This window comes from Leptonychotes weddellii, chromosome 6 (assembly GCF_054177405.1).
Source record: "Leptonychotes weddellii isolate Sample4059 chromosome 6, ASM5417740v2, whole genome shotgun sequence".
Lineage (NCBI taxonomy): Eukaryota > Metazoa > Chordata > Mammalia > Carnivora > Phocidae > Leptonychotes > Leptonychotes weddellii.
In genome coordinates, this window is record NC_138374.1 from 99,230,086 (window position 1) to 99,253,917 (window position 23,832).

At 45.2% G+C, this 23,832-nt stretch overlaps 1 protein-coding gene across 9 annotated transcripts in view; it reads right to left on the reverse strand.

The window, feature by feature from the left end:
- Positions 1-3,737: 3,737 nt before the first annotated feature.
- Positions 3,738-23,832, reverse strand: part of LAMC2 (laminin subunit gamma 2) — an 82,586-nt gene continuing 62,491 nt past the window's right edge. For all 9 annotated transcript variants that reach the window (XM_081824751.1, XM_081824750.1, XM_081824748.1 and 6 more), the window contains 16 exons: positions 23,553-23,665; positions 22,176-22,394; positions 21,371-21,553; positions 20,182-20,427; positions 17,924-18,069; positions 16,746-16,902; positions 16,260-16,465; positions 14,904-14,983; positions 13,658-13,807; positions 13,035-13,179; positions 12,182-12,331; positions 11,523-11,637; positions 10,368-10,567; positions 8,526-8,684; positions 8,333-8,432; positions 3,738-5,459 (listed from right to left, as the gene is read on the reverse strand). In XM_081824751.1, coding sequence (XP_081680877.1) covers positions 5,206-5,459; positions 8,333-8,432; positions 8,526-8,684; positions 10,368-10,567; positions 11,523-11,637; positions 12,182-12,331; positions 13,035-13,179; positions 13,658-13,807; positions 14,904-14,983; positions 16,260-16,465; positions 16,746-16,902; positions 17,924-18,069; positions 20,182-20,427; positions 21,371-21,553; positions 22,176-22,394; positions 23,553-23,665 — 2,623 coding nt within the window. In that variant the 3' untranslated portion in view covers positions 3,738-5,205. The remainder of the gene's footprint in view (positions 5,460-8,332; positions 8,433-8,525; positions 8,685-10,367; positions 10,568-11,522; positions 11,638-12,181; positions 12,332-13,034; positions 13,180-13,657; positions 13,808-14,903; positions 14,984-16,259; positions 16,466-16,745; positions 16,903-17,923; positions 18,070-20,181; positions 20,428-21,370; positions 21,554-22,175; positions 22,395-23,552; positions 23,666-23,832) is intronic.

A 23,832-nucleotide genomic window follows, 5' to 3' on the forward strand; every position in this document is an offset into this window, starting at 1 on the left:
CCAGGCAGTCTCTGGGGCCTTCTTGCTTTCATTTTCCTTGAATGTACATAGGAACAGGGGAGGAAAGTCTCTTACTGAAGTGCCTGAAACCCAGAGGTAGAGCTTCTAGAGACGCTCTTCTTACATCTCCACGTGGCGAAACTTCCCAGCGTTTTCTGGTCTCATACTTCAGCTTCTCAGAAAGAATAGAAGAACTCGCTGTTCTAATTAAGTAGAAAGTGAGACTCAGTAATCAAACTGCAGCAAAAGGCAGAGAATTATAGGGAGAGATGACTGTATTTTAACAACCCAAATCTACTCTCTCAAACTGCCATAAACACACACTTTAGGGGACTAAGAGAGAGAAGCATGTTATTGTAATTCCATTCATCAAAAGAGTGATGCAAAAATCCGTAGAATTTGAAAAGCTCAGGATCTCTCCCAAGGTACCGCAGGAAGGCCTACAGGTGAGATGGGGAGGATGGAAACAGGGACTGATTTTGTAGCTCTTCCAATTAGGATACCCGAGGAACAGCATTGTGGTGAAGGAGCCCATGCTCTCGGTCAGATTCATCCGGTCTACACCTTTCTAGAGCTGCCCAGTGAACTCAATTCTTTATGTGGTTTCTTGGTCGTGTCAGTTTGGGTGTCCTATTAGCCTGTTCTAGTTACTTGGGAATGAGCTACACTCTTTCCCTTCAGTCTAGCCCAGGTCCAGAACTCAGTTTGATCCGAACAGTCTCAAGGATTGGCATGGGGAGGGGGGAAGCTTTTTTTTTAATCGCTTTTGGTCACTGAACCTACCATTTTAAGAGTAAGATTTGCTTTATGAAAATCAATTCATTAATAAAAACTACATTGAAGTTGCAACACCATTTCATAGTGAAATATTTTGAGTAAAATTTTGTTGCTAGGATAGTCATGGACAAAAGTTTTATCAGCAAAATGTTTGAATTACATTAATAAATAAGACAATGCTACTAGTCCTGTGTCTGTCCAGAATCTTCTCTGCGAGTTGCAGAATTAATAATTTTTTGTCATAGTCTCACTTGACGGGAGCCAACAGTTGCAAAAATGTTCTTAGAGCAGATTTTCTGCATGGTTTAGCTGATGCCACGTGTGTGATATGAAACGCCACGCCCAAGAATCATAGGTAGGGAAGAATAATTAACAAATTTGTGAACTGTGCCTAAGAATTTTCAATTAAAAATTGAATCTTAGAACCTACCTAATCTTCATAGTCTCCTATTGGTTAGCTTTGGCTCACTAATGAAATTAGTTCTTTATGAAGCAAAAATGTATTTGTAAAAACTGAACATGTATGACTCACTTTTGGTATAAAAGATCTTAAGTAAGACAAATCATTAAACTCACAGTTTTGGCAGTGTAAACAAGCAAAAAAAATGAGTAATTTGTTAATTGCTCAGTTCTGCTCTATTAGTTCTTATTTCATTTGTAGTTGTGACATGCATTGTGTGTTGGTATAGATCCAAGTGGTGGTTGTCATTAGCTAGTATCAGTCGTGATTCAGATGGTAAAATAGCAATTCCCCTTTAGGCCCCTCATTTAGGACTTAGCCACTTGTTTGTCAGATTAGCTGTGCTTTTAAAAAAAATCACTTTGGTCCTTACTATGTGTTTTGTTGTTATTGTTTAAGATTGGAATTAGTTAGCTTTGTGCGTGTCCATCTGGGTTTGGTGGCCCATCGTAATGATGCTTGATATGCCTTGTAAATTGATTACTTGTGTTTACGTTTGCTATTTTGGCTACAAACCTAAACACTTTTTTCTCTGTCCTGAGAGTATGTAATGTTGAAAGCTTGTTTAAAATTGGGCATAAACACTGGTTTAATTTGCTAACTTACATTAACTTATAAAATATATGTACTAACTATGAGTTAATATACATGTACATACACACTTCTTCCCTTATGACCCATAAGTAAGCTTCAGGTCTTGGAATTTCTTAGGAAGTTCCATGTAGCCCATAGAATAAAGAAAGCAGGAAAAAAAAAAAACAAAAAATCTAATCTCTATTTTCCAGGTGGCAAAATTGAGCCACAGCAAGAATCCACAACGCTCCCATGACCATGCAAAAACATTGAAAGAAGACATAATAAATATATCCCAGCCCTTGAGCCTCATTCCAAACATTGGACATTACTGAGTATCTTCTTCCCCTTTTCCCTGGCCTCCCAAGAGTACTGACAAGAAACCACATCCTGGGATAAGATCAGAAATACATCTGCTAAGAAGCCATGGCCTATGGGCAGGTTCATTCCTACCCCCCTCTAAACAGAAATCCCTATGAGTCAAAGTAGATGATGATATGCATAATGGCCTACCAGCAGCACAATTAATCAGAAAGCTCTCAGGGGAGAAGTTCAAAGGAGTTTTTCACTACCAGTTAGAAATACTGATGAGAACGCGGAAGGACAGCTCTCTTAACTTGACAGAGTAGGACAAGACTGGCAACAGAGGCTAAGTCCTGAGTAGGCTATCTCTCAGCCACACACTCCTCTCACTTCTTAGGGATAATTTGTCAGGTCCTCAAAAATGAGGGAATCATGTCCATACCAAGGGAGTCATATGAGTCACTTTTCCACTTCCCATCTCTATTCAGAGATCATCTCCCATTTATCAGGGAAGACATTCTATGACCTTCTTAACAATTTATTCCATTGAGGAATCCCTTTATGATTGCATGCTATTAACTAATGGAATCCCTCACCAAGTTCCCTAGAACATACACTGCTTAATCTCATACTTGGCAGAGACAGACACCAATCACTAGCTATGCATTCTAATGAATTATCCCCTTTCATAGAGTAGGATTGTCACTGAGACATGGCTTCTTATCAAGGGGCTGTATTTCCCAGACCCCTTGCAAGTCAGATGTGGTCATAAAACTGGGTTCTGGACCATGGAATGTGAGAGAAAGTGACGTGCATCCCCTCCCAGGCCTAGCCCACGGAAACCTTCCAGGTGTCTCCCACCTCCATGTCTTTTTCCCTTTCTAATCACTGGAATGGAAATGATTCCCAGGGCAACCTTAGAAGTCACATGTTGTAAATGGCAAGGTTCTGGAATGACCATGCAGAGGGTCACCCTACCGACTTTCTCCCTATCTGTTATGAGAGCAAGAAAAATGTCTCCTGTGTTTGAGTAATGTACATTTTTAGGTCTATGTGACATAGTAGTTAATCTAATCTAATTAATACATATACATTTCCTGGGCACTAGTTGTTAACTACAGTGAGAGATTTATAGGACATGTGGTTGAGCATGCCAAGACAGGACTATAAATTCACTTCTACAGAAGGTAAAGCAAAGTGATCAGACCTCTCAGAATTTGTGGGGTTAATGTGGACAGGAACAGAATCTTTTCCTCAGCCACTTGGCTAGATGGCCAATTCAGGATCTTAATTTATTAGATTTTTATTTATTAAAAAGCATGACACTGTACAACAAACTATTGATTTTACCTTAATTTCATAGCCGAAGAAACAAAGACAAAAATATTAATTAAAACCCCACCCTGTTCAGGTTGTTCCAGAAATAAATCCTTCTTTATGCTGAGGAGACAGCACCAATGAACTCTTATAAAGTGCTCTAATGGTTGGAAAGGGCAAAACAAGATGTTCAGAAAAATGTGAACTCTAGGACTCATTGCTATTTCTGGGGCACTTTAGTTTCCATTGCTTTGGTACCTCCATCTTAGACTTAAGAGTTTGACAAGTTAGAAACTGACCACAGGCATCTAAGAATTATTCTTTATTCAAAAACACATCCATGAAAAGCCAAGGAAGTACAAAGGCGAGCCTGCACCAACATCTTCCAAGACGAGATGGAAGCATCTCTGGTCTTTCCAGCAATTCCCACTGGTGTAATCATGACTCAACAGTCTGTTGCAATCAGGTGTGGAAAGGGGAGGAGTGACAGCTAGAATGCAAAGAAGTGTGCACAACCCAGAGCCATCCCGGCTTTGCCAAAACCCAAGTGCCCCCCTGGGAGTGTCTTACAACATATGTTCTGTTGAGAAATGAGGTTGCAAACCAGGGGGTTATTGCAATAAAAACCACTTGTGATGAACAAGAGTTGTACCTTTAAATTTATTTTTTTAATGTTTGTCTTCCTTACTAGACAATCAACTCTGTGAGGGCAGAGACTATGTCACCACCGTACCCCAGCCCCTGACACACAGCAGGGACTCAATAAATATATGTTGTAAGGATGGATGGATGGATGGATGGATGGAAGGATGGAGTCTACCCGGCTCCAGTGTGAGTAGGAACATTCTCTGCTATAGGCAGAGAGAGTGAGAAAATAAAACACAAAGACACATACAATTTTTAGCATTTGAAAAGTGGGATCGAATAAGGACTAATAAATCTTCTAGATAATTGTACTTCTTTCAATGCCCAAGCTATATTTTTCTATCACTTTGAAACCCAAAAGTAAATACCTTCCCAAAGTTTGTTTTGCTGGTCGGAAATGCTTTAATAAAAATGTAGTCTCTAACTAGTCGTGGCATCACCGGAGAAAGGATGTCACTTCCAGGCCCCAGAACTCAAAGGTGGCAGGACCCAAGCAGGCACCATTGCTCCAAATGGACCAGCCTTACAGCCTCTCACTCCACCACTGTTCACTTCTTCCAGCTTAAAAGTAGAGCACATGTTCACAAACTGGGTGGTAAGTGGGAGGAACTCTGGTCAACAAGAAGCTTGCATTGGACACTATAAGGCAATAGTATTTTACTGGCCACAGTGTGACTGGACTTCACTCTCTGTTCAGACATTGAGAAGAATTTTCTGGGTGGGCAAAGTAAAAAAAAAAAAAAAAAAAAAAAAAATTCCGTTGGTCACATTACCCAAAAAATAAGCTGACTCTAGCCCAGCAGCATCTGTCCATACTCCAGGACTCAGTCTGTGACTCTCCTGAGGCAAACACCTGGCCGTGCAGCTTGTCCTTCCGTCCAGTCTACCCTTTGGGATCCAGGCCCTTGGCCAGTCTCATACCCAATGCTATCTGCCTCATTGCCCAAGTAGTATCACATTGGTGTAACAAGACATTTATCTGGCCAAGATCTCAGGGATGGGGTCAGGTTCAGTGGACCTGAGCATGCCCATTCAACATGTTCAAATGTCTCCATCCCACCCCAACCACATGAGATGGCTCCTGAGTTATGCATCCCAAGAACCTCAGTTGGGAAATCTCTAGAGCAGATTCACTGTTGCTCAAGAGCCTGGGTATTGTAGCAGCCTGGAGGCAGGTTGTCCCTGATGTTCTCCAGGTTCTTCACGTCAGCTAGAATCCCATCTATGCTCATCTCCAGCACGTGGAGGTGGCCCTGCTGCCGACGTGCTCTCTCTTCCAGCTCTGACATCAAGGGCCTCAGCTGGCTGTTGATCTGAGTCTTGGCCCGGAAGAGCTTCTGCTCCAATAAGATCAGCTTCTCTTCATCCACACTGCCAGGCTGACCTATTTGAGGGAATGAGAAAAGAGTTAATATAGAAGAGCTGGGGTTAGATCTCCTTGAACACACGTGGGCCCTCTAGACCCTTAACTAGTTCCTGTTTCCACCTGCCCAGAGGAAACAGTATGCCGTGCTTATTCTAGGGGGATCTGGCTGGCTCAGGCGGTGGAGCATGTGACTCTTGATCTCAGGGTTGTGAGTTCAAGCCCCACGGGTGGTGTGGAGTTTACTTAAAATAAAAAACTTTAAACTAAAAAAAAAAATAATAAAAGCCTTATTTTACACTGGGATATTTTACACTTGGACCACAATATAATATAGATAATACAGAAAATGTTCCGAGAGCTCTAGCCTAGTTACTAGTTATGAACAGCCCAGTTCAAACCTCTGAGCTCTATAGTTAAGAAATGGGAAGCTTGGATTTCTCCTTTCACGTTGGGGCCGACAGTGCACGCTCTGAAAGGATGAAGGCTGAAGGTCACTGGAGACTGAGTACTGTCCAAGATGCCCTCCCTACACAGCTCACCCTCGGATCAGGACCAACTCCAAATTATGTTTATTGAACTACCCTTAGGAAATATCTTGCTATTTTCCATTAGAAGACCTTTAGAAACTGGCTGGGCTTTTGGGTTTATAGAGGCCAAGGTATGCTTTGCTATTTGGGGGATAGATTCCAGCTGTTTGGAAATGATGTAAGACTTCATTCTGGCCTGAGACAGTGGGAATCTGGCTAGATATTCGTTTATTTCCCATATGAAATGTAGTCTTATTTGTTCAGGTATGTTTTACCCATACACAATCTAAAACTAATGTCAGCACGAAGGGCACCTGGCCAAACCTGTTTGATGTGCATAGGGTCTGGGTGGCCTTTGGTCAATTCAAACTCAAGGTCAGGTTGCCTCCCACATCGGAGCTGCGGTGATAGCATTTGCCTGCCCGAGTTTATTGTGCCTGGGGGTGATGACATGGTGACTGGTCCAGGACTCCAGGGAGCAAACAGGAGAAACAACACCATAACAAAAATGCAGATCCAGTGGATCGGTCCTTCACCGAGGAGCAGGGGAGATTTCCAGCACTTCGGGGTCTATGACATGCCGAGAAAGTTAAGTAAGCTTGGGAACAAAACCACCATGTCCATGGAGAGGCGGTACAAACTGCTCAAAAAAGGGGCAGGAGCACTGGCAACAAAGAGATCTCACTTCGAATCCCACCTCCAAGTTTACTATGTGATCCACGGGACCCTATCAACCTCTCTGAGCCTCAGTTTACTGCTCCGTGAGATAAAATAATAAAAAAAAATAAAACCTGTCTCACAGGACCTTTAAAAGACTTAAGTGATATTACACCAGAAAACACCTGGCAGAGTGCCTGACACCTAGTAAATGTTTAATAATTCCCACCAACTTATTTCCCCCACACTCTCATTTTCTCTTGAAAGGCCCTATTCGTTTCATTACCTTTTTCAGAACATTAAACAAAGCTGCTAAAATCTCCACTGGGGAGTTGGGGTTTTTTGTTTTTTTTTTTTTTACCCTTAGAGGCTCTTTACTCTTTAGGGCTCATTGGACCACAAAGCAGACCCATTAGTATAACAACACAGACAATATTGATCTCCCAGGGTAAGTGAGGATGGTACTCCACAGAAAAATCAGATTTTAAAATTCTTCAGCTAGGGCGCCTGGGTGGCTCAGTTGGTTAAGTGTCTGCCTTCGGCTCAGGTCATGATCCCAGGGTCCTGGGACCGAGCCCCATGTCAGGGTCCCTGCTCAGCGGGGAGTCTGCTTCTCCCTCTTCCTCTTCCTCTTCCCCTCCCCCTGCTTGTGTGCTCTCTCTCAAAATAAATAAATAAATAAAAATCTTAAATAAAAAAGTAAAGTTGTTCTACTGAACCTAAAAGGTAGAACCAAGCCTCTTCCGGAATGTGGCTGGAATCTGTGACTGAATCCTTTGTTCCCTATCTGCTGCAGTCCACGCTTGATAAAACGGGCCGAATGAGGGTTTGCTATCAGATTTACCAATCCGAAATGTTAATCCTCATCAGTTTTTTGCGGGGGAGGAATTCTGTGGGTAAATCTGAATTCTTGCCACCCTGAGCCATCACATCTATTTTACTTGAAAATTTTGCAATATCTCATGTACCTACTACCTTTACATTTCTTCTGGGCTATCAGCCAGGTAGGCCAAGTCCCACAGCTGGTTATATCATGGTATAACTGTGGGCTGGGGACAAACAGCAGAATCGGCAAGTGACTCTTGACTTCACAGGCTGGGAGAACTCCCCTCTCACCATTTCTACTGCCGCAGAGCCCAGGCTCTGTCATCTCCCTCCTCGATTCCCTCCGCCATTTCCAAAGTGGTCTCACCCTGCCTTTTGTCTAACCAAGGCTCCTCCACTCACTCGTGCAACTCCACTTAGTGATCTTTCTGAATCTACGGTGATGATGTTATTCCTCTGCCCACAACTGCCTACAAGCTTCTCAGGATCAAGGTCAGAATCCTTAGCAGGACTGTTAAACTGTCCAGTCTTCTCTTGAGCTGTGAAGTTTGAATACTGCCTCCACAGTTTACTATGGGATCAGTGAGACATGATTAACCTCTGTGTGCTTCAATATACCTTCCCTAAATACACCCAGATCTTTGAGCTAAAGACTTTCACCTCCAAGGGCAACAGGTACTCAGTGACCCATCTTTAGATGGTAAAATAGAGTCCAGAAAATGTAAAGTTGCGTGCCCAAAGTATCTGGGCCTAGAAATAAAACAAATTTCTGATACCCTTAAGGGTACCCTTAAGGCTTCCATTTATCAGGGCTAGGTCTCACTCGTCTTCTGGGAGCAGCCCTGGAGCACGGGGCTGGAAGTTTGTGGATACTCCACATACTTATTAGGTATAGGATGCTGTCCAATGAGTTGAGTGTGTCTTGGATCGTAGCTCTAGCATTCTTGGCTCTGTTATCAACTCTTTGCGCTTCTGTAATTACCTGAAGAAAAAGAAATAGAAAGCAATCTTGAAAGGGTGTCTCTCATATTGGCGGGTTTAAAGGAATCTCCCATGGAGAACGATGGGAACTGACCATCTGCACTGCGTCCATATCCAGGTCAAACTCTTGCTCCTTCCTGGCCAGCTCTCCTTCCACTTCCCTCACCTCACTCTTCAGTGTGGCCAGTCCCTTCTCCATGGCCAAGGCTCCATCTGCTGTCACATTGGCTTCCAAGTTCAGACTTCCTATCTCCTGGGAAAAGAAAGGGAGCCAGGGACGGGAGGAGAGAGAGGGGTGAGGCACAAAAACGTCCCAGGGACAAATAGAGAAAAAATAAACAGCTGCAGCCAGACCCTGCTGGAGTAAGTCAGATGAACAACACGAGTCAGACTTGGAGACACACCCTTCCCCAAGCTCTGCTTCAAATAAATTAATTTGGGGGTATGTCTGTAGGGACTAGGAGGGTCAGCAGTGAGACACTGATTCCCTCACAGGTCAATGCTCACCAAAAAGTGAACGCAATAAAAACTATTTGGGAAAACCCAGAGGGTGAGAAATTCACATCATTTCCTGTCATAGTTCTTTGCTGCCACAGTCATTTGAGCAACTTTACTGGGATCCTTGAGACAGTTGAGTTCAAGGTGCAGAGAATGAAAATGGGCTACAGCTGTGGCTTTTGTTTTTATTAGGACAAATTTTATCAATATCTTTACCCATAAGCTGTTATTAAACATCAAATTGCAGGTATCTCTGTGCTAAAAGCTATATTAAGAGAGCCACATGAAACTGGGCTCCACCCTCAAGGGACTTAAAGTTAGAAATTATTCTTGCAAATTACCAAGTGGTCCAAGAGACAGGTCAAATAGTCCAGATACTAAGAGTTCCCCCTGAGCTTTCTAGAGTTGCATAAGCTTTCTAGAAGTCATGCCAAAATGAGAGCTAAGCAGCTCTCTTCCAGCCGAGAAGCACAGCTTCTATTACAGCATTTCACATAGGGGTTGTAGTGTATCTAGTCTATCTCTCCCCATTACACGGAATGCTCTTTGAAGAGAAGGACTGGGTCTTTCTCATCTTCATATCTCCAGCATCAAGCACAGCGCTGGCACATAGTGGAAACAACAAAAATGAATACGCAGAACTTAGACATAGAAAATAGAGATAAGGGAACTAGAACTCCAGAATTTCATAATCTTGAGTCAAACACTGATGATTGTTGTTATGGGGTTGAACTGTGTCCTCAAAAAGATATGTTGATGTCCTAAATCCCAGGACCTCAGAACGTGACCTGATTTGGAAGTAGGGCTGTTGCAGATTCAGTTACTTAAGATAAGGTTATACTGGAGTCCAGTGGGCCCCTAATTCAAAATGACCACTGTCCTTATAAGAAGGGTCAGAGATATGCAGGGAGAGAAACCCCACGTGATGATAGAGGCAGAGACTGGAGTGACGTCATTGCAAACCAAGCAACGGTAAGGAGTGAGAGTCACCACCAGAAGCTAGGAAGAAGCAGGCAAAGTTTCGACCCAAGAGCCTCCAAGGGCCTGTGGCTCTGCTGACATCTTGATTTCTACTTCTAGCCTCCAGAACTGTGAGAGAATAAACTTCTGTTGTCTTAAGCCATCTAGCCTGTGGTACTTTGTTACAGCAGCTCTAGCGACACTAATACAAGAGTTGATACAAAAACCCAATCTTGGATGGTTCTTCTCATGGTACTGTCCAAAAAGGGAGCTGAAAATGAAGGTTCGAGCTCTTGGTCAATGAAAGCCTTGTGACTCAACCAACAAAAGGGGGCACGTAAGTGGCTCTGGGGCTGCCATGAACCACGACAGCACTCTGAGATCTAGGGGCCACAATGAGCCCAATGCTCTCTCTCTTCCCACACGACCCTTATGTTTGGGGCTGCTCATGCCAACCTGTGTTTCGATTTCTCTTTACCTGTTCTATCTTGTCAGTGATCTCCAGGGCCTCCCTGGCTGCGGTCTTGGCCCTCTGGGTGTCGGTGGCAGCACCGCCCAGGGCTGTTTCTGCTTGCTTGGTCTTGTCACTGGCATCTGCGACCTTCTGGCTGATGTAGGAGAGTCTCTTCATGGCCTCTTCCGCTTCTGCTTTTTTGTCTTCAACCTGCAAGTCAAACTCTGAAATGAAGACAAGGAAACAAAAGTGACTTGTGAAACTTACAAATGAAATTGGATGGGGCTGAAGTTTTTAAGAAAAATCCCAGGAAGAGGGTTATGACTGCCTGGGGGCAAGAGTGTGGGAAGTTGTGGCTGTTACTGCCCTTTCTTATCCAGCAGAAAGCCACTTAAAGGAGGCACTGAAAGGGCCATGATTAGATCGTTGCTTAGAGAAACTGACAATCAGCCTGCCCTGGGTCCCCACCACTGCAAGAGTATTAAGACCCCAAAGTAGATCAGAAATAGGTGAAATCTCTGAAGCCCAAAGTTTCAAGCCAGAGCCTTAAACCCGAAGCTGCCAATGATGAGAACTGGAGGTTGAACAGAATGGGTAGAGAGGTTCTTTCTGTGAAGAAAATCCCAAGACTTGAGAAATGTTTCTTTTTTTGTTCTTTCGTGAAAAAACCTGAAATTGTAACCAAATCTCTACAAGGCAGAAACCCAGATTTCCTGGGATCCAGGTGCTGTGACAGTTTGTTCTATCATCACCACAAACAACCACATGGATTTTATCCTGGAATCAACCAGGCTACAAAAGAAAAGGGAAAAATACCTGTGTCGTAGTAGGATGTTGGATCTGTGAAGGACCTTAGAGATCCTTTAGCTCAACCTTCTTTCTTTAAAGAAGAGGATGTTAGGGTCTGGAAAGGCTGTGACTTGCCCATGGTCACACAGTCTGCTCAGAGCCGTCATGCGGCCCCGCCAAGCTCAGAACTCAAGCCTTCTGACATCTAGTTAAATTCTTTCCACTACATCAAATATTAATACAATTTCTTACTTTAGGAAGGTATTTATTAAGTGTCTGTTAATATCCCAATGTACCTATCATTTAGAGAGATGCACAGGGATTCAAAATAAATCAAAGTTGTGGTTATTCCTTTACCATATCAAGTGACCTGAACCATGAAATGCTTACCTCTGAGGTTCTTTAGGATGTTCTCAACTTCATAAAAAGTGGCATTGCCCATACTTAGTGCTTCTTGGGCTCTGCTTTTAGCAAGGTTGGCACGGGAAAGTAGCTGATCTGATGTCTGTAAACAGGCAGACAATAAAATTAAAATGTAACATACACCTAGGAGGAGCATTCCGGCCAGCAGAATCACTCGAACACATTTCTCTTCGTGACAACTGAGTGCTGTGATTCACCAGAAAGTCTAGGGGTGCTGTCGTAAAGCCCTCCACAATCTGGGACAGAGCAAACTTTATAAACCAACGACACATCCTGTATAGGGAACAGTCTCAAATTCCGGTCCACTATCAAGGACAAGTACAGTTTTGCAAATCATAATTTTATACTCTAGATACTTCCTAAAGCCAAGCTAGTAGAAAAAGCTGGACCAAAACTGAACTCAGGAGGCCTGAGTCCCATTCCTAGGCTTGAGGGCTGATTCAGTGGGTAGAATGGAACTAATTACATCAAGCTGTCTGTATCTCAGTTACTCCATCTACAAGCAGTGGTACCATGACCTTCAGAGAGTTTCCTAGGGTTGCATATTTATGGCCTCTTGCCATATTTATTCATATGGTAGGCATCCAGTACCTGCTGGTTGAGTGAATGAGTTAATAAAAGGATACCTGTCTCCCACTCTTTCCATTCTGTAAGAGCTGCTGGGTTTCTTCTTCCCAGTTTCCCAGACTGCTTTGCACATGCTTGAACTCATCCATACGCCTAGTCACCTGGCTTGAGAGAGAGTCAGTTTTTTGTTTGATCCTCTTCACTTCTACCTGTAAGCCCAAAGACATGAAGGAGTCTGACTTTCTGCCCACCAGTCGCCACACCAGCCTTCTTAGGAGCTTGGAAACAACAGCAATCCAGACACAAAGTTTAATAGAAATGAAGCAAAATGCCTAAATGATAGTCAGGTGGCAGTTTCCCCCAGCATCAAACAGGTCTTGTCTCTCTCTCTCTCTTTTTAAATTTTACATGTTGGTTTATACACGCATGGAAACACTTTTATGGGAATCATTGTGAGTGCTTTTTGCATAGGCAGAAAGCTGAATCTTCTTAATCTAATACATTTGTAATAGTTAAAGGAATCAATGACAGAAACAATGTAAAACTTCTGAGAAGAACAAAAGTCTTCTGAATGGCTGTACATAGAAATGTACTATAGTTTGGACCCAAATGTAAGTATCAAGCTTTATCTCTAAGAATTTCCCACAAGTTTCAGTAGTCCCCAAAACTAAGGAGATATAAAATTGTTATCCACTAATAGGTTCAGGATGTGGGCTAAGGCTTTTTCAGAGGCAGAGACTGGAGTTTAAGAACAAGGAAATGGTTAACAAGAAGGATATTCTTCCTAATCAAACACAAGAAAGGTCCCCGTGGAGGAAAAGCTGAATGACTGAACCATAGTATGGAACCCCCAGAGAAGCAAGCACTGTGGCCCTTCTTCTGTCCATCAAGCACATCAGTACATGCCCTCACCTGAAAAGACTGATCATTGACTCCTGGCAGCTGAGACACGGAATTGAGAAGGCGAAGACTATGCTGATAAGACCTATCTGCTTCAATGTCAGTTTGAGTGGCCTCCCCCGACAGTTGCTGGGCCAGGGACTTGGCTTTCTCCAACCTGCAGGGTGGGGAGAAAGAGAACTTTGAGGAATCACTCTTTTTATTAAAAGCAAACATTCATCTTGTTGTGTAAAAAGTATGCAGTTGGAGTTATCAGAAGAACCGAATGAGGTTATGTGACAGATATGTGTCCCTCTCCACAAACTAAACATAAGCCTTAAAGTTTATACAGGTTGGGTTGGAAGAATTCTGCCCAAGTTTCCCAATTCTTGATAATATATTCTTTTCCATTTACTCAACCACCACAACTTCTCCGAGCATTGCAATCTCTCAGTCAAAACACAAGTTTTACTTAATCAGTCCTTTCTTCTTCCAGACATAAAGGCATGTCCCTTCCCCCAAATTGACACTCTCATTCTCTCATCCCTTAGGATTAATATCTTTTAATGAAGCACGGTGCCCCTCGAACGGGGTTTGCGCTACACCCCGGAGGGACGCGGATTATCTTGGCCCAGGCGAGGACCCCTCGAACGTACTTTCCCATGAGCCCTTGCACCGCGGAGCCGTCCGGGCTGCCCGTGCTGCCTCCTTCCTGCAGGGCCTTGTGTGCCAGTGATAGCGCTTGTTTGGAATAGTCCTCGGTTTCCCTTACCAGCCGCTCCATGTTACTGGCTGACTCAACATGGCTGAAAGGATTAAAAACAAAGAATTGGAGTTTTCATAGCAAGGGCTTCCTTTAGGTCTTTTATTGGAAGGAAGGGAGAGGAGTAAGGGAACTGGTTTGTCTAGAAAAACCAAACAGAATTGACCCAGATTAGACGGAATTACAGGATCTGTCAGGAAGCAGGAGGTGTGCTGGAGATGGAGCTCATGTCTTAGACACTAGCTGGTGATCTTTTCCGTTTATGGCGTAACCAGGGGAGCAGGGTGTGGGGCGGGGAGACGGGTGTGAGCAGTCTCAGGGGGATGAAGTATTGCATTTATAAGCTGTTTTGTGCAGGAAGAAACCCCTAGGTCTTATTTCATCCGGGACCCACCCCTCTCCCCTCACTTTTGCTGAAACTCGACATTGGGTCCACCACTAGAGGGGACAGAGCCTGTCAATAAAAGTCCCCCAAACGCTTACAAAGTGATAAAAACAAACAAAACAACAACAAAAAACAAGCTCAGGAGGCAGTTTATGCTACAAAACACAAATCAACCTCCTTCACTGACTGAATTCCATCTGGGATTAGCAGAGCCTGCCACCCTGCTGAGCACTCTGCTAGGAGCAAACCTCTTTAACACGGTAGGATTTACAGTCAGGCAAGGACTAGGGAGCTGCCTGTTATCCCTGGGGCCCTGCAGAGCCGGTTTTGGGGAGGAGGTTCCCTCTCTGCAGTCTTGGCTCCCACAGGCTAGCAAACAACTCGTTGCTACTTGTTCCCAGGCTTGATGTGGGAGCCTGGGAGTCCCTCAAAGCTGCAGAACGTTCTTTTCCAAAGGCTGATTCATTTCACGGGGCCCGAAAAATCACATCTGACATACACCAGAGCCATAGAGTGAGTCATAGAAAAATCTGGGGTAAAAAACACCCCCACCCCCAACACTTGCCAAATGACCATGCCCAGTGGCCACCTACATAGGCTAAAAGCCAAGAGGTTTAAAAAAAATGGCTTCAAGGCAAGGAAAGGGCTGCAAAGGTGCCGAGAGGTAATGAATATGTTGCTTAGGTTCTGAATACCCTACCATCTTGTTCAAGTCTGGCCTTGCAGAGGTAGTCCGAAGCAGGGGTCTGCTTACCTGTCTGCCAATCTTGTGGCCTCCTGGGCCAGGCTTTTAAAACCATTTGGCCCCACGTAGTGCTCTGAGGAAGGAATGTTCTGTGGAAAAAGGAGAATTGGTTAAAGCTTTGCACTCAGCCCTGGAGCCTAAGTAGGTTCTGCATCTGTCCTGTTAGAACTAGTTGTCATTAGCCACAGAGCATTCTACACCCTGACACATCAAGAGTCCCTAGTCACCATAATCATTACATTAAAAAAAAAAGTATAGACAAGAATAAAGTAGAAATCCAGGGCTCCTGGGTGGCTCAGTTAAGCGTCTGACTCTTGATTTCAGCTCAGGTCATGATCTCAGGGTTGTGAGATTGAGCCCCTCACTGGGCTCCCTGCTCTGCGGGGAGTCTGCTTGAGATTCTTTCCCTGTCCCTCTCCCTCAGCCCCTCCTCTGCTCGCTCTCCCAAATAAATAAATAAATAAATCTTTAAAAAAAAAAAGAAAAAAGTAGAAATCCAATTTAAAAAAACTGTAAATAGAAATAGATTCATTTAAAAATATATACATATTAAATGTATTTTCATATGTATTTAAAGTCAACAGACTATATACCAAGTTTCAATGATGGTTATTTCTTAATAATGGGATCATAGGGGATTTTTATTTATTTTCTAAATTTTCTACAATAAACATTATTTTTGTAATAAGGGGGAAAAAATCAATACACATTATTCTGTAAATCCTTCACTTTGCCAGCATACCTGATTATCTTCCAGTATCCTTTATTCATCTTCTACCCACCCACTTACACTTTTGTCACCATCGCCTTCTTTACTGAGAAAGAGAAGAGGGCCCATTCAAATCTCTCCCTCCTGTCACACTCCAAACGACATCATTGAGAAAATCACATTGGCAACAATTTTTTCCCCTTTTCAGAATCCTGTCTTCACTGGATTCCTTCCTTCTCCCCACCATCCCTCCCATTTCATTTGTTCATGAAATGAACATTCACTCATTCATTCCTTCATTCATTCATGCAGCAAACGTATCACAGCCACACACATGCCGGGGGCTGAGAATGCAGACGTGAGCAAAACTAAATCCTGCCCACTAGGAGCTAACAAGCTAGGAGGTGTGCAGTAAGAAGGGAGAAGAGAGAGGGCCAACATGAGGTTATGGCTAACAAGAAATGAGCTAGGAAGAAGAACATAAATGCAGTAAAATGGGAAATTGCAGGAAGCCCAAGAACACAAAGAACAGGTACGCCTATTTCAAGGAAGAGAAGTTCAGCTCTCTACCAGGTAGACCGAAAAATGTGAGAGACGGCGGGTGGGTGCCCCGATACGGCAGTGATCCTCAGTACCCTGAACCCAGCGACACCTACAGTGTTTCTCAGGGAGGCCTCGCTCTCCTCCAGGCTCAGGTGCATCTGAGTGACCAGTCTGTGAGTATCCTGAACTCGGTTCTGATACTGACTGCCCAGGGCCCGGATTCTTTCCATAGTCGTCTTGAGGTCATTGAGGCGGTTCCGGTAGCTATTCTCTTCGCTCCTTGCCTTGACCAACTGGAGACTGAGAGATTTACTAGCACCTGGTGCCAACAAGGAAAAGGAGGATGAGCACTTTTGGAGTCAGCACAGAGGAATAGGACATGAGGGAGGGTTGAAGAGTGACTTTGACCGGCTAACGGCAAAATGGTAAAAACCCAATAAATGAATGCATGCAGCCACTCTCTTATCACCATCATTCAGGTCCCAGGAGATCACAGTCCTTTTATCTCTCCAAGTGCTGGACAGAGACACCCACTGAACTGATACCCGACAGAAGATTATAAATTCCCTTCTGTCTAAAGGGCAATTGGCCTTCATCACCTTCTGAAATCTGGGCTTCTCTCAGAATGTCCCGAAGGGCCTGCTCAGCCTGCTGCATCCTGCCCTCCAGCTCTGTGTCAGGCTCCACTCCGCCACCACCCTGAGCCCTGGAAACCAGGGCCTCCAGGCTCTGCAGCTGCTGCATAAACTGCTCCATCTGAAACCACACAGGAAAGAGAGTCAGAACAGGTGGTGGGGATCACAGTCCGATACCAGGTACTCAGGGGAGAACATCTAAAAGCCCAGAAATGCTTGGCATGTCATGGCAGTTAAAGATGCTAGAGCCTAGAGTTTGAATCCTGGCCCCGCTACTCATTAGCTGTCAGTGTGACCTTGGGCAAGTCGCTTTCATTACCCATTAGATGGGGATAATAATAATATCTCATAGTTATTACTTGGACAAAGTGAGTTAGTATTTGGATAGTGCTTGGAACAGTGTCTGGAACAAAGAAAGTGCTATAGAGGGCAGGTTAAATAGAAAAGCTAACAAAAAAAACGAGTTTGTTCTACCTTTGGGGTTCTGTTTGGGCCTTTTCTTCCTTCGCCCTTCACCCCAACAAAATAACAATAATTAACAACAACAATTTCATTCTTCTCTGGAACGTGAATGAGAAATTTCTGGAGGCCATTCTTGTTTGAGCAGCCTTGACACCTTTTAGACTCCTCAAATCTTCTACATATTTACGTTTTTCTTCATTTGTTTTACAAAGACATCTCTTGGAAAAAATCCAGCTAGGAAGTGGCATGTTGTAAGTGTAAAGAGTACTGAACTGAGCAAAGTCTCCAAACATTTGCAATTCTTCAGTCACGTGGCCAGGTGGAACCAAGAATCAGGGAATTCAGGGTGGGACTCTTGGTTCCACCTGGCCACGTGACTGAAAAATTGCAAATGTTTGGAGACTTTGCTCAGTGACTGACTTTAGAATGCCTTCTCTTGCAAATTGACTCATCAAGAGTACCAAATCAGACAGTATCTTCAAAAGGGATCTTGAAAATAGTGTATATAAGACCACAAACCTGAAGCATTATTACTACCATATGGAAGTTTTTAAAGAAAGAAATAGTAATCTCCACCCTCATCCCCGGGAGATTAAGAGGGTCCTAGATTTGTGACAGACCCACCCAGTAGACACCTAACAATTTTACTCATGGGGGTGAGGGTTGGGTAGCATGCACACCTGTATCTTCACTTGATTATAGCAAGCTGGACAGCTGGTTAGTGCTGCATGCTCACAGGTGAGGCCGCCAAATCCGGGCTTGCAAACACAGCTGCCATCATTTCTACATTCCCCAGGCTCTGAGCCCGCTGGGTTGCAGTTGCAAGCTAGAGACAAAACACAGACAAACAGAAAGCATTCATATCAAGCTAATTCTAGAAACTGGAGGTATGGCAAAGGTAAAAGGAAGTTCAAGTCACCAATGGCAAAGTCAGTTCACATTGTGCTAGATTCATCTCTTGCCTGTGCCTCTAAGCACATTTATAATATAGATAGATCTTAGGAATCATCTAGAAGTTTGTTTGGTGTGGGTGTGGATAAAGAGATCCTACAACAGTCCACCCTTTCTGGTGGCACTTATTCTTTTTTTCCTCCCATTGAATTGTGAGCCTGTTGGATATTCTGTAGGCACTCTAGCTTTGCTCAAAAGGGGAATAACATGTCTTCTGGGCCTATTACATGCCAGATGTAATCTCTCTCTATTTTACAGATGAGGACTATGAGCTCAGAGAGGTTGAGTAATCTATCCTAGGTCACACAGCAAGTAAATGGTAAACCGGAATGAGAGCTTGGAAAGAGGCATTGCTCTTTTCCTTTTGCTCTGCTGCCTTTGATGTAGGAAATGCAGTAAAAAAAAAAAGCAGTACCTTTATACATTCATACTGATTGCGCACCTACTACGTGCCACACTGTTCTAGGAGCTGAGGATATACCAGTGGGTGAGACACCGCACTAAGGGAGTTACGGTGATTCTCTGGGTTGCTCTGTGGCGCTCACAAAACACTCGGCACACAGTAATATGATCACATATCTAAGTATACTGTCATTATGTGCTTACATACTTGTGTGTCTTCCTTATTAGCATATGATCTCTTTGGGGGCTGGAACTGACTTATGACCTCAGTATGTAGCTGCACATTGGGTCCATGGTAGTAGGTGCTTGACAACAGATGGTGGAGTGAAGAAATGTACAGTCTAAAGCCAGTGAAGTCTCTATTAATAGCACCTTGTAACTAGTATTCTATCCTTTACAGTGTACCTTCTCAGATGCTATTTTATTTTATATTTGCAACCACTTTGAGTTAAATATTATTCATCTGTATGAAGAAACTGAGGCTCAGAGAGATTAATTGGCATAACCAGTGTAATACGATCGGTATGGTAAAAAACTACACTTGAACTCAGTACTGCTCATAGCATGTGGGCTCTTTGCTTATCATGGGGTACTTTCTAGCACATCAGAGCTAACCCACAGGTTGGGGTTAGGGCAGGTGGGATTTGTGTTCCTGGGTGGAAGCCCCAGGTTGCACAGGGGTCCTCAGGCATTTCCAGGGCTGGGGATTCTGGGGTGAGTGGGAGGTGCTGGGCTCCCTGCAGACCTCCTGGGGAACCAGGAGCCCTCCCATCTGGGTGCCCAGAGGCCCTCTCTGGCTCTGTTATAATAAACAAGCCCCTGAGTTCTGGGCACCAGGGCTAGTCTGGGACCTCTGTGACTGAGGGGTGAGTCTGTGGGGCAGGCCAGCACCCTAAAACTGAATTTGAACTTGCCTAGAACTAAACTTGCCTCCTGAATATAACATGTACGGAGGCTCGATAGAAGGGTCGAGCAAGAGGACCAATGTATACATTTACACTTTGATCTGAAGCAGCCCTAAGGAATGCACCCTGATAGCCGTGAGGTTGAAGCCAAGTCTCGTTAGTAGAACTTGGAACTGTTACCTTTGTCTACATCAATTACACCGATTTCCTGAGAGGGTCTTTTAAACTGCTGCCCACCCTTCCACCCCACCCCCCGCCCCCCTGCCGCGTGTGTTCGGGCTTAGTCTCAAGTCGTTTCCTGCTGTCCTGGAACAAGCTAGGCAACACTCCTGCCAGCCTTGGAATGAGGCATATGGCCTGGCCCCATTCCATCTCCTCTTCCACTCAGGAATGTAAGCTCAACCTTTTTCTCTTCTCCCACCCAGCTTTAACCCATTCGACATCCTCCAGCTCTGCCTTCCAGAAGCCTGCTGCAGGGGTCTTAAGGCCTTTGACAGGTGGAAGGTCCAGACTGTTCGTAGGCCAGTTGGTCAGAGAAACCAAAGCAGCCCCCTCTTACCTGCTGCTGGCCTCGCCGATCAGTATGTTCCTACATGTGTACACGCTAGCAAGCTTACACGCATACACGTGCGTGCGCACACACACCCCACCTGTCCAGCTGTCTGGGGACGCAGTCCTACCTCGACACTTGTCCGCTGGGTTGGGAGCCAACGGGTCCCCAAAGTAGCCTGCTTTGCACTGGTCACAGTGGACACCCGCCGTGTTGTGGATGCACTTCAGACACCTGCCCGTCAGGCGGTCGCAGTTCCCAGAGGCACTGGGGTCCACATTGTTGTTGCACTGACAGGGCTGACAAGGCCTTACTGGGCCACGTTCCCCAAAGGGGTCCCCAAAGTATCCATCGGCACAGAGCTCGCAGCGGGCCCCTGGAAGGAACAAATGCCCAAGCCTGAGCGGTCATCTGCTGGCAGCAAGACCAGTCGTCCTTCTAGAAGAGCTTCCCACCCTGGACCCCAGAACAGTAGCCTCAGGGGCAGGTGCTCAGGGCAAGGGCTTGGCTCTTTCGCTCCACGGTGGTCCCCGATGTTGGAACACAGCAGCCCTGCTAGAAGGCTTCCTGCCAGCTAACTAGGTGGTTGGGGAAAAGTCAGTTTTATAGCAATACCACTGAGGCTGTCGCTGAAGAATTAACTCTTCTTTCAGACGGGCCAGCAGAGGGATGTGCCTGTATTCTTTTATTTTTTATTTTTTTTTTAAATAATCTCCACACCCAGCATGGGGCTCGAACCCACAACCCCGAGACCCAGAGTCGCATGCCCTACCGACTGAGCCAGCCAGGCACCCCAGGAGAGAGATGTGACATTTAAAAGGCCACTAAATTTCCCTTCTGTACCCTGGTTCATTGTGTAAAGCTTAGTTAAACCACGTATTTCGGGGCGCCTGGGTTGCTCAGTCGATTAAGCATCTGCCTTTGGCTCAGGTCATGATCTCAGTCTTGGGGTCGGGTCCCGAGTTGGGCTTCTTGCTTAGTGGGGGGCCTGCTTCTCCTGTTCCTCCCCACTCATGCTCTCTCTCACTATCTCTGTCTGTCTCTCTCTCTCAAATAAATAAATAAAATCTTTAAAATAAACCACATATTTCATCTGAAAACTTCATCTCCTAGTGACAAACCTAAAACAACGTTAACGGTACGTACATCCCCTATAAACCATGCCCTGCCCTTCCTCAATCCACCCTTCGGGAGCATTCTTAGAATGAGGCCTTCTACAGTAACCCTAAGTAATTATAATCCCCTAGAGACTGTTTGGAATAGCAGCCACTGACGGGAATTCATGGTGCCGGCACGGGGGCAGCAGTGTGGGGCCTTACCCGTGACCCCCCGGGGACAGTTACTGCACACGACCTCCTCTGTCTCTGGCATGACAGAGCAGCTGAACCCGTTGTGGCAGGGACACGGCTTGCAGCTGCGGGGGTCGTGCGGGTCGTTGTAGAAGCCGATGGGGCAGTCGGCGCACTCGATGTCAAGGTTTTCATCCCCTGAGTAACAGTCTCCTGGGAGGCAGAGGAAGAAGGGAGGGCAGAGAAACGAGCAGGGTAAAACAATACACTTCCTGTAATATGGGTGATGCATGGGAGGCAGAGCTCTGGAACCAAAATCTTCCTTTCTGAAGCTTTCCCCGAAGTGCCTGAGCACCGGCATTCACCTTTGCCCCAGTACCAACTCTAAACCTGGCCATGACCCTGACTCTTATGCGGCTCCCCCATGCTCAGTAGACCTAGCTTCCTTTCCCACCCATAATGTAACACTTTCCTCCCCCACCCCATGGCCTGACACCATTCGTCCGCACATTCATTCAGGCCCTGACATTGCCTTTGATCTCTCCAAACAATTGAAACTTGACACCAACAACACCCCCAGCACTGAACCATGACAGCCGTCTCCTGTAACCTGGTACCTTTCCCACACCCTCGCGGCATGTTCCATAATGAAAAGGATTGAGTGTAAGAAAGCCCCATGTCCATCTTCTCTGACTCCAGCCCTACCTTCCTAATCCTTTCCCATCTCTGAAGTGAGTGCAGGCAGAGTCCTCCTTACACAGCTCTGTCTCTTGCACGGGAGACCCCAGTCACCTGACCGCCCCCGGCCACCCGGGCCAGGTGTCCTTTCACGCACCTGTGTCTGGATCGCAGGCTCCTCCCCCCTGGCAGCTACACGGAATACAGGTGCCAAAAGGTCCCAGTCTGGCAGAATCTCTTTTGTAGCCGGAAGCACAATCCTGGCAGAACTGGCCCTTGTAGCCAACGGGACACACGCACTGTTCGACCCAGGGAGCTGGGGCTCCGGAGATGGGGCGGGCTGAAATCAGGGTCACGTTGTCGAGGTACCCAGTGCCTGCCACACGGAGATCGGGTTAGAAGGAGCAAGTGGTGAGGTCGAAAGATCTAAAGGCAGGCCGCTCTTTGGATTTTATTTTTCTTAACTCGCTAACAAAGACAGGTGGCGTTCCCTCACTATGCCCTGGGTAGATGTACCGCCATCCGTCCTGACTGACGGACAGGCTGTGGTGTCCGGAAAGGCAGCGTTTAAATTTCGGCTCCACCCTGGCTAGCTGTGCGAATTGGGCAAGTCGCACAACTTGCTACCATGGTGTTTCCTCAAGTGTGGAAGAGAAGTAACAGTGGTAGGGACCTCCCATGTTGGTTGTGAAATGAAATGAGACAATGCATATATTATAATGTGCCTGGCTCGAAGTAAAGATTCAATAAAATTGTTTGTTTGTTTTTTTTTTTTTTAAGATTTTATTTATTTATTTGAGACAGAGAGCACATGAGAGGGGGAAGGGTCAGAGGGAGAAGCAGGCTCCCTGCCGAGCAGGGAGCCCGATGCGGGACTCGATCCCGGGACTCCAGGATCATGACCTGAGCCGAAGGCAGTCGCTTAACCAACTGAGCCACCCAGGCGCCCTCAATAAAATTGTTAATGAACACCTTTTCTATATCCTGTTGGGCTTGCTTCGTTAGTGATGTGGAAATTAGGCATGCCAGCGAGCGATGCTTCCTGTTCATGTAAGTGCTAAAAAACTCAAGGAACTCACATTTACAGAATTCCAGCTGGGATCAGAGTCCCCCCCCCATGTGAAGTTCAATAAAAGGAGTTAAAAGAGTACAGGTAATGTCTGAATACGGTAGCACTGAGTATAATCCCCAAGGAGCAGCAACTCAAGGAATAGAGGGCTGAGTTGTAGATGCCATTTCCTAGCGAAGGGGACAAGCCCATTTGTTGTAGATTATCTTCTTCAAATAATCAGCTTTCATCTAAATCTGGAGACTCTTAAGCAAAGGAGCATCATCCACTCTTCATTGGTGTTAACTTCTTTTTAGAGGAACATTACTTTTAACAACTTCTAGAATATAAGAATTTAGACCTAATCGGAGACCCTCCATCAAAACCATCAAGTAGTTTACCTACTTGTTTGGAGACTGTCACCACCTCAGGAAGCTGAGACAAACTCAAACCTAAGAGAGAAATTCATTTCCCTTCGTCACTTACTGTATTCTCCATAAGTAGCTCGGATCCACAGGGCTGTGAGGTTACGCAGTAACCTCCGATACTCGAAGTAACTGAGCTGGGGGCTCCAATTACTGCTTGGACGTTCATTTAATCTGAGGGATTTAAAGCCCAAAGCTTAAAAATACAACTCTTATCAAGTCTTATAATTTGTATACACGATATAAATTATGCCCAAGAAGGTGGGAACCGCTAAGCCCCTTCACGGCCCTGCCTAGAGGGGGATGAAGGATGGGTAGCTGCATCCTTGTAGGCTTGAACT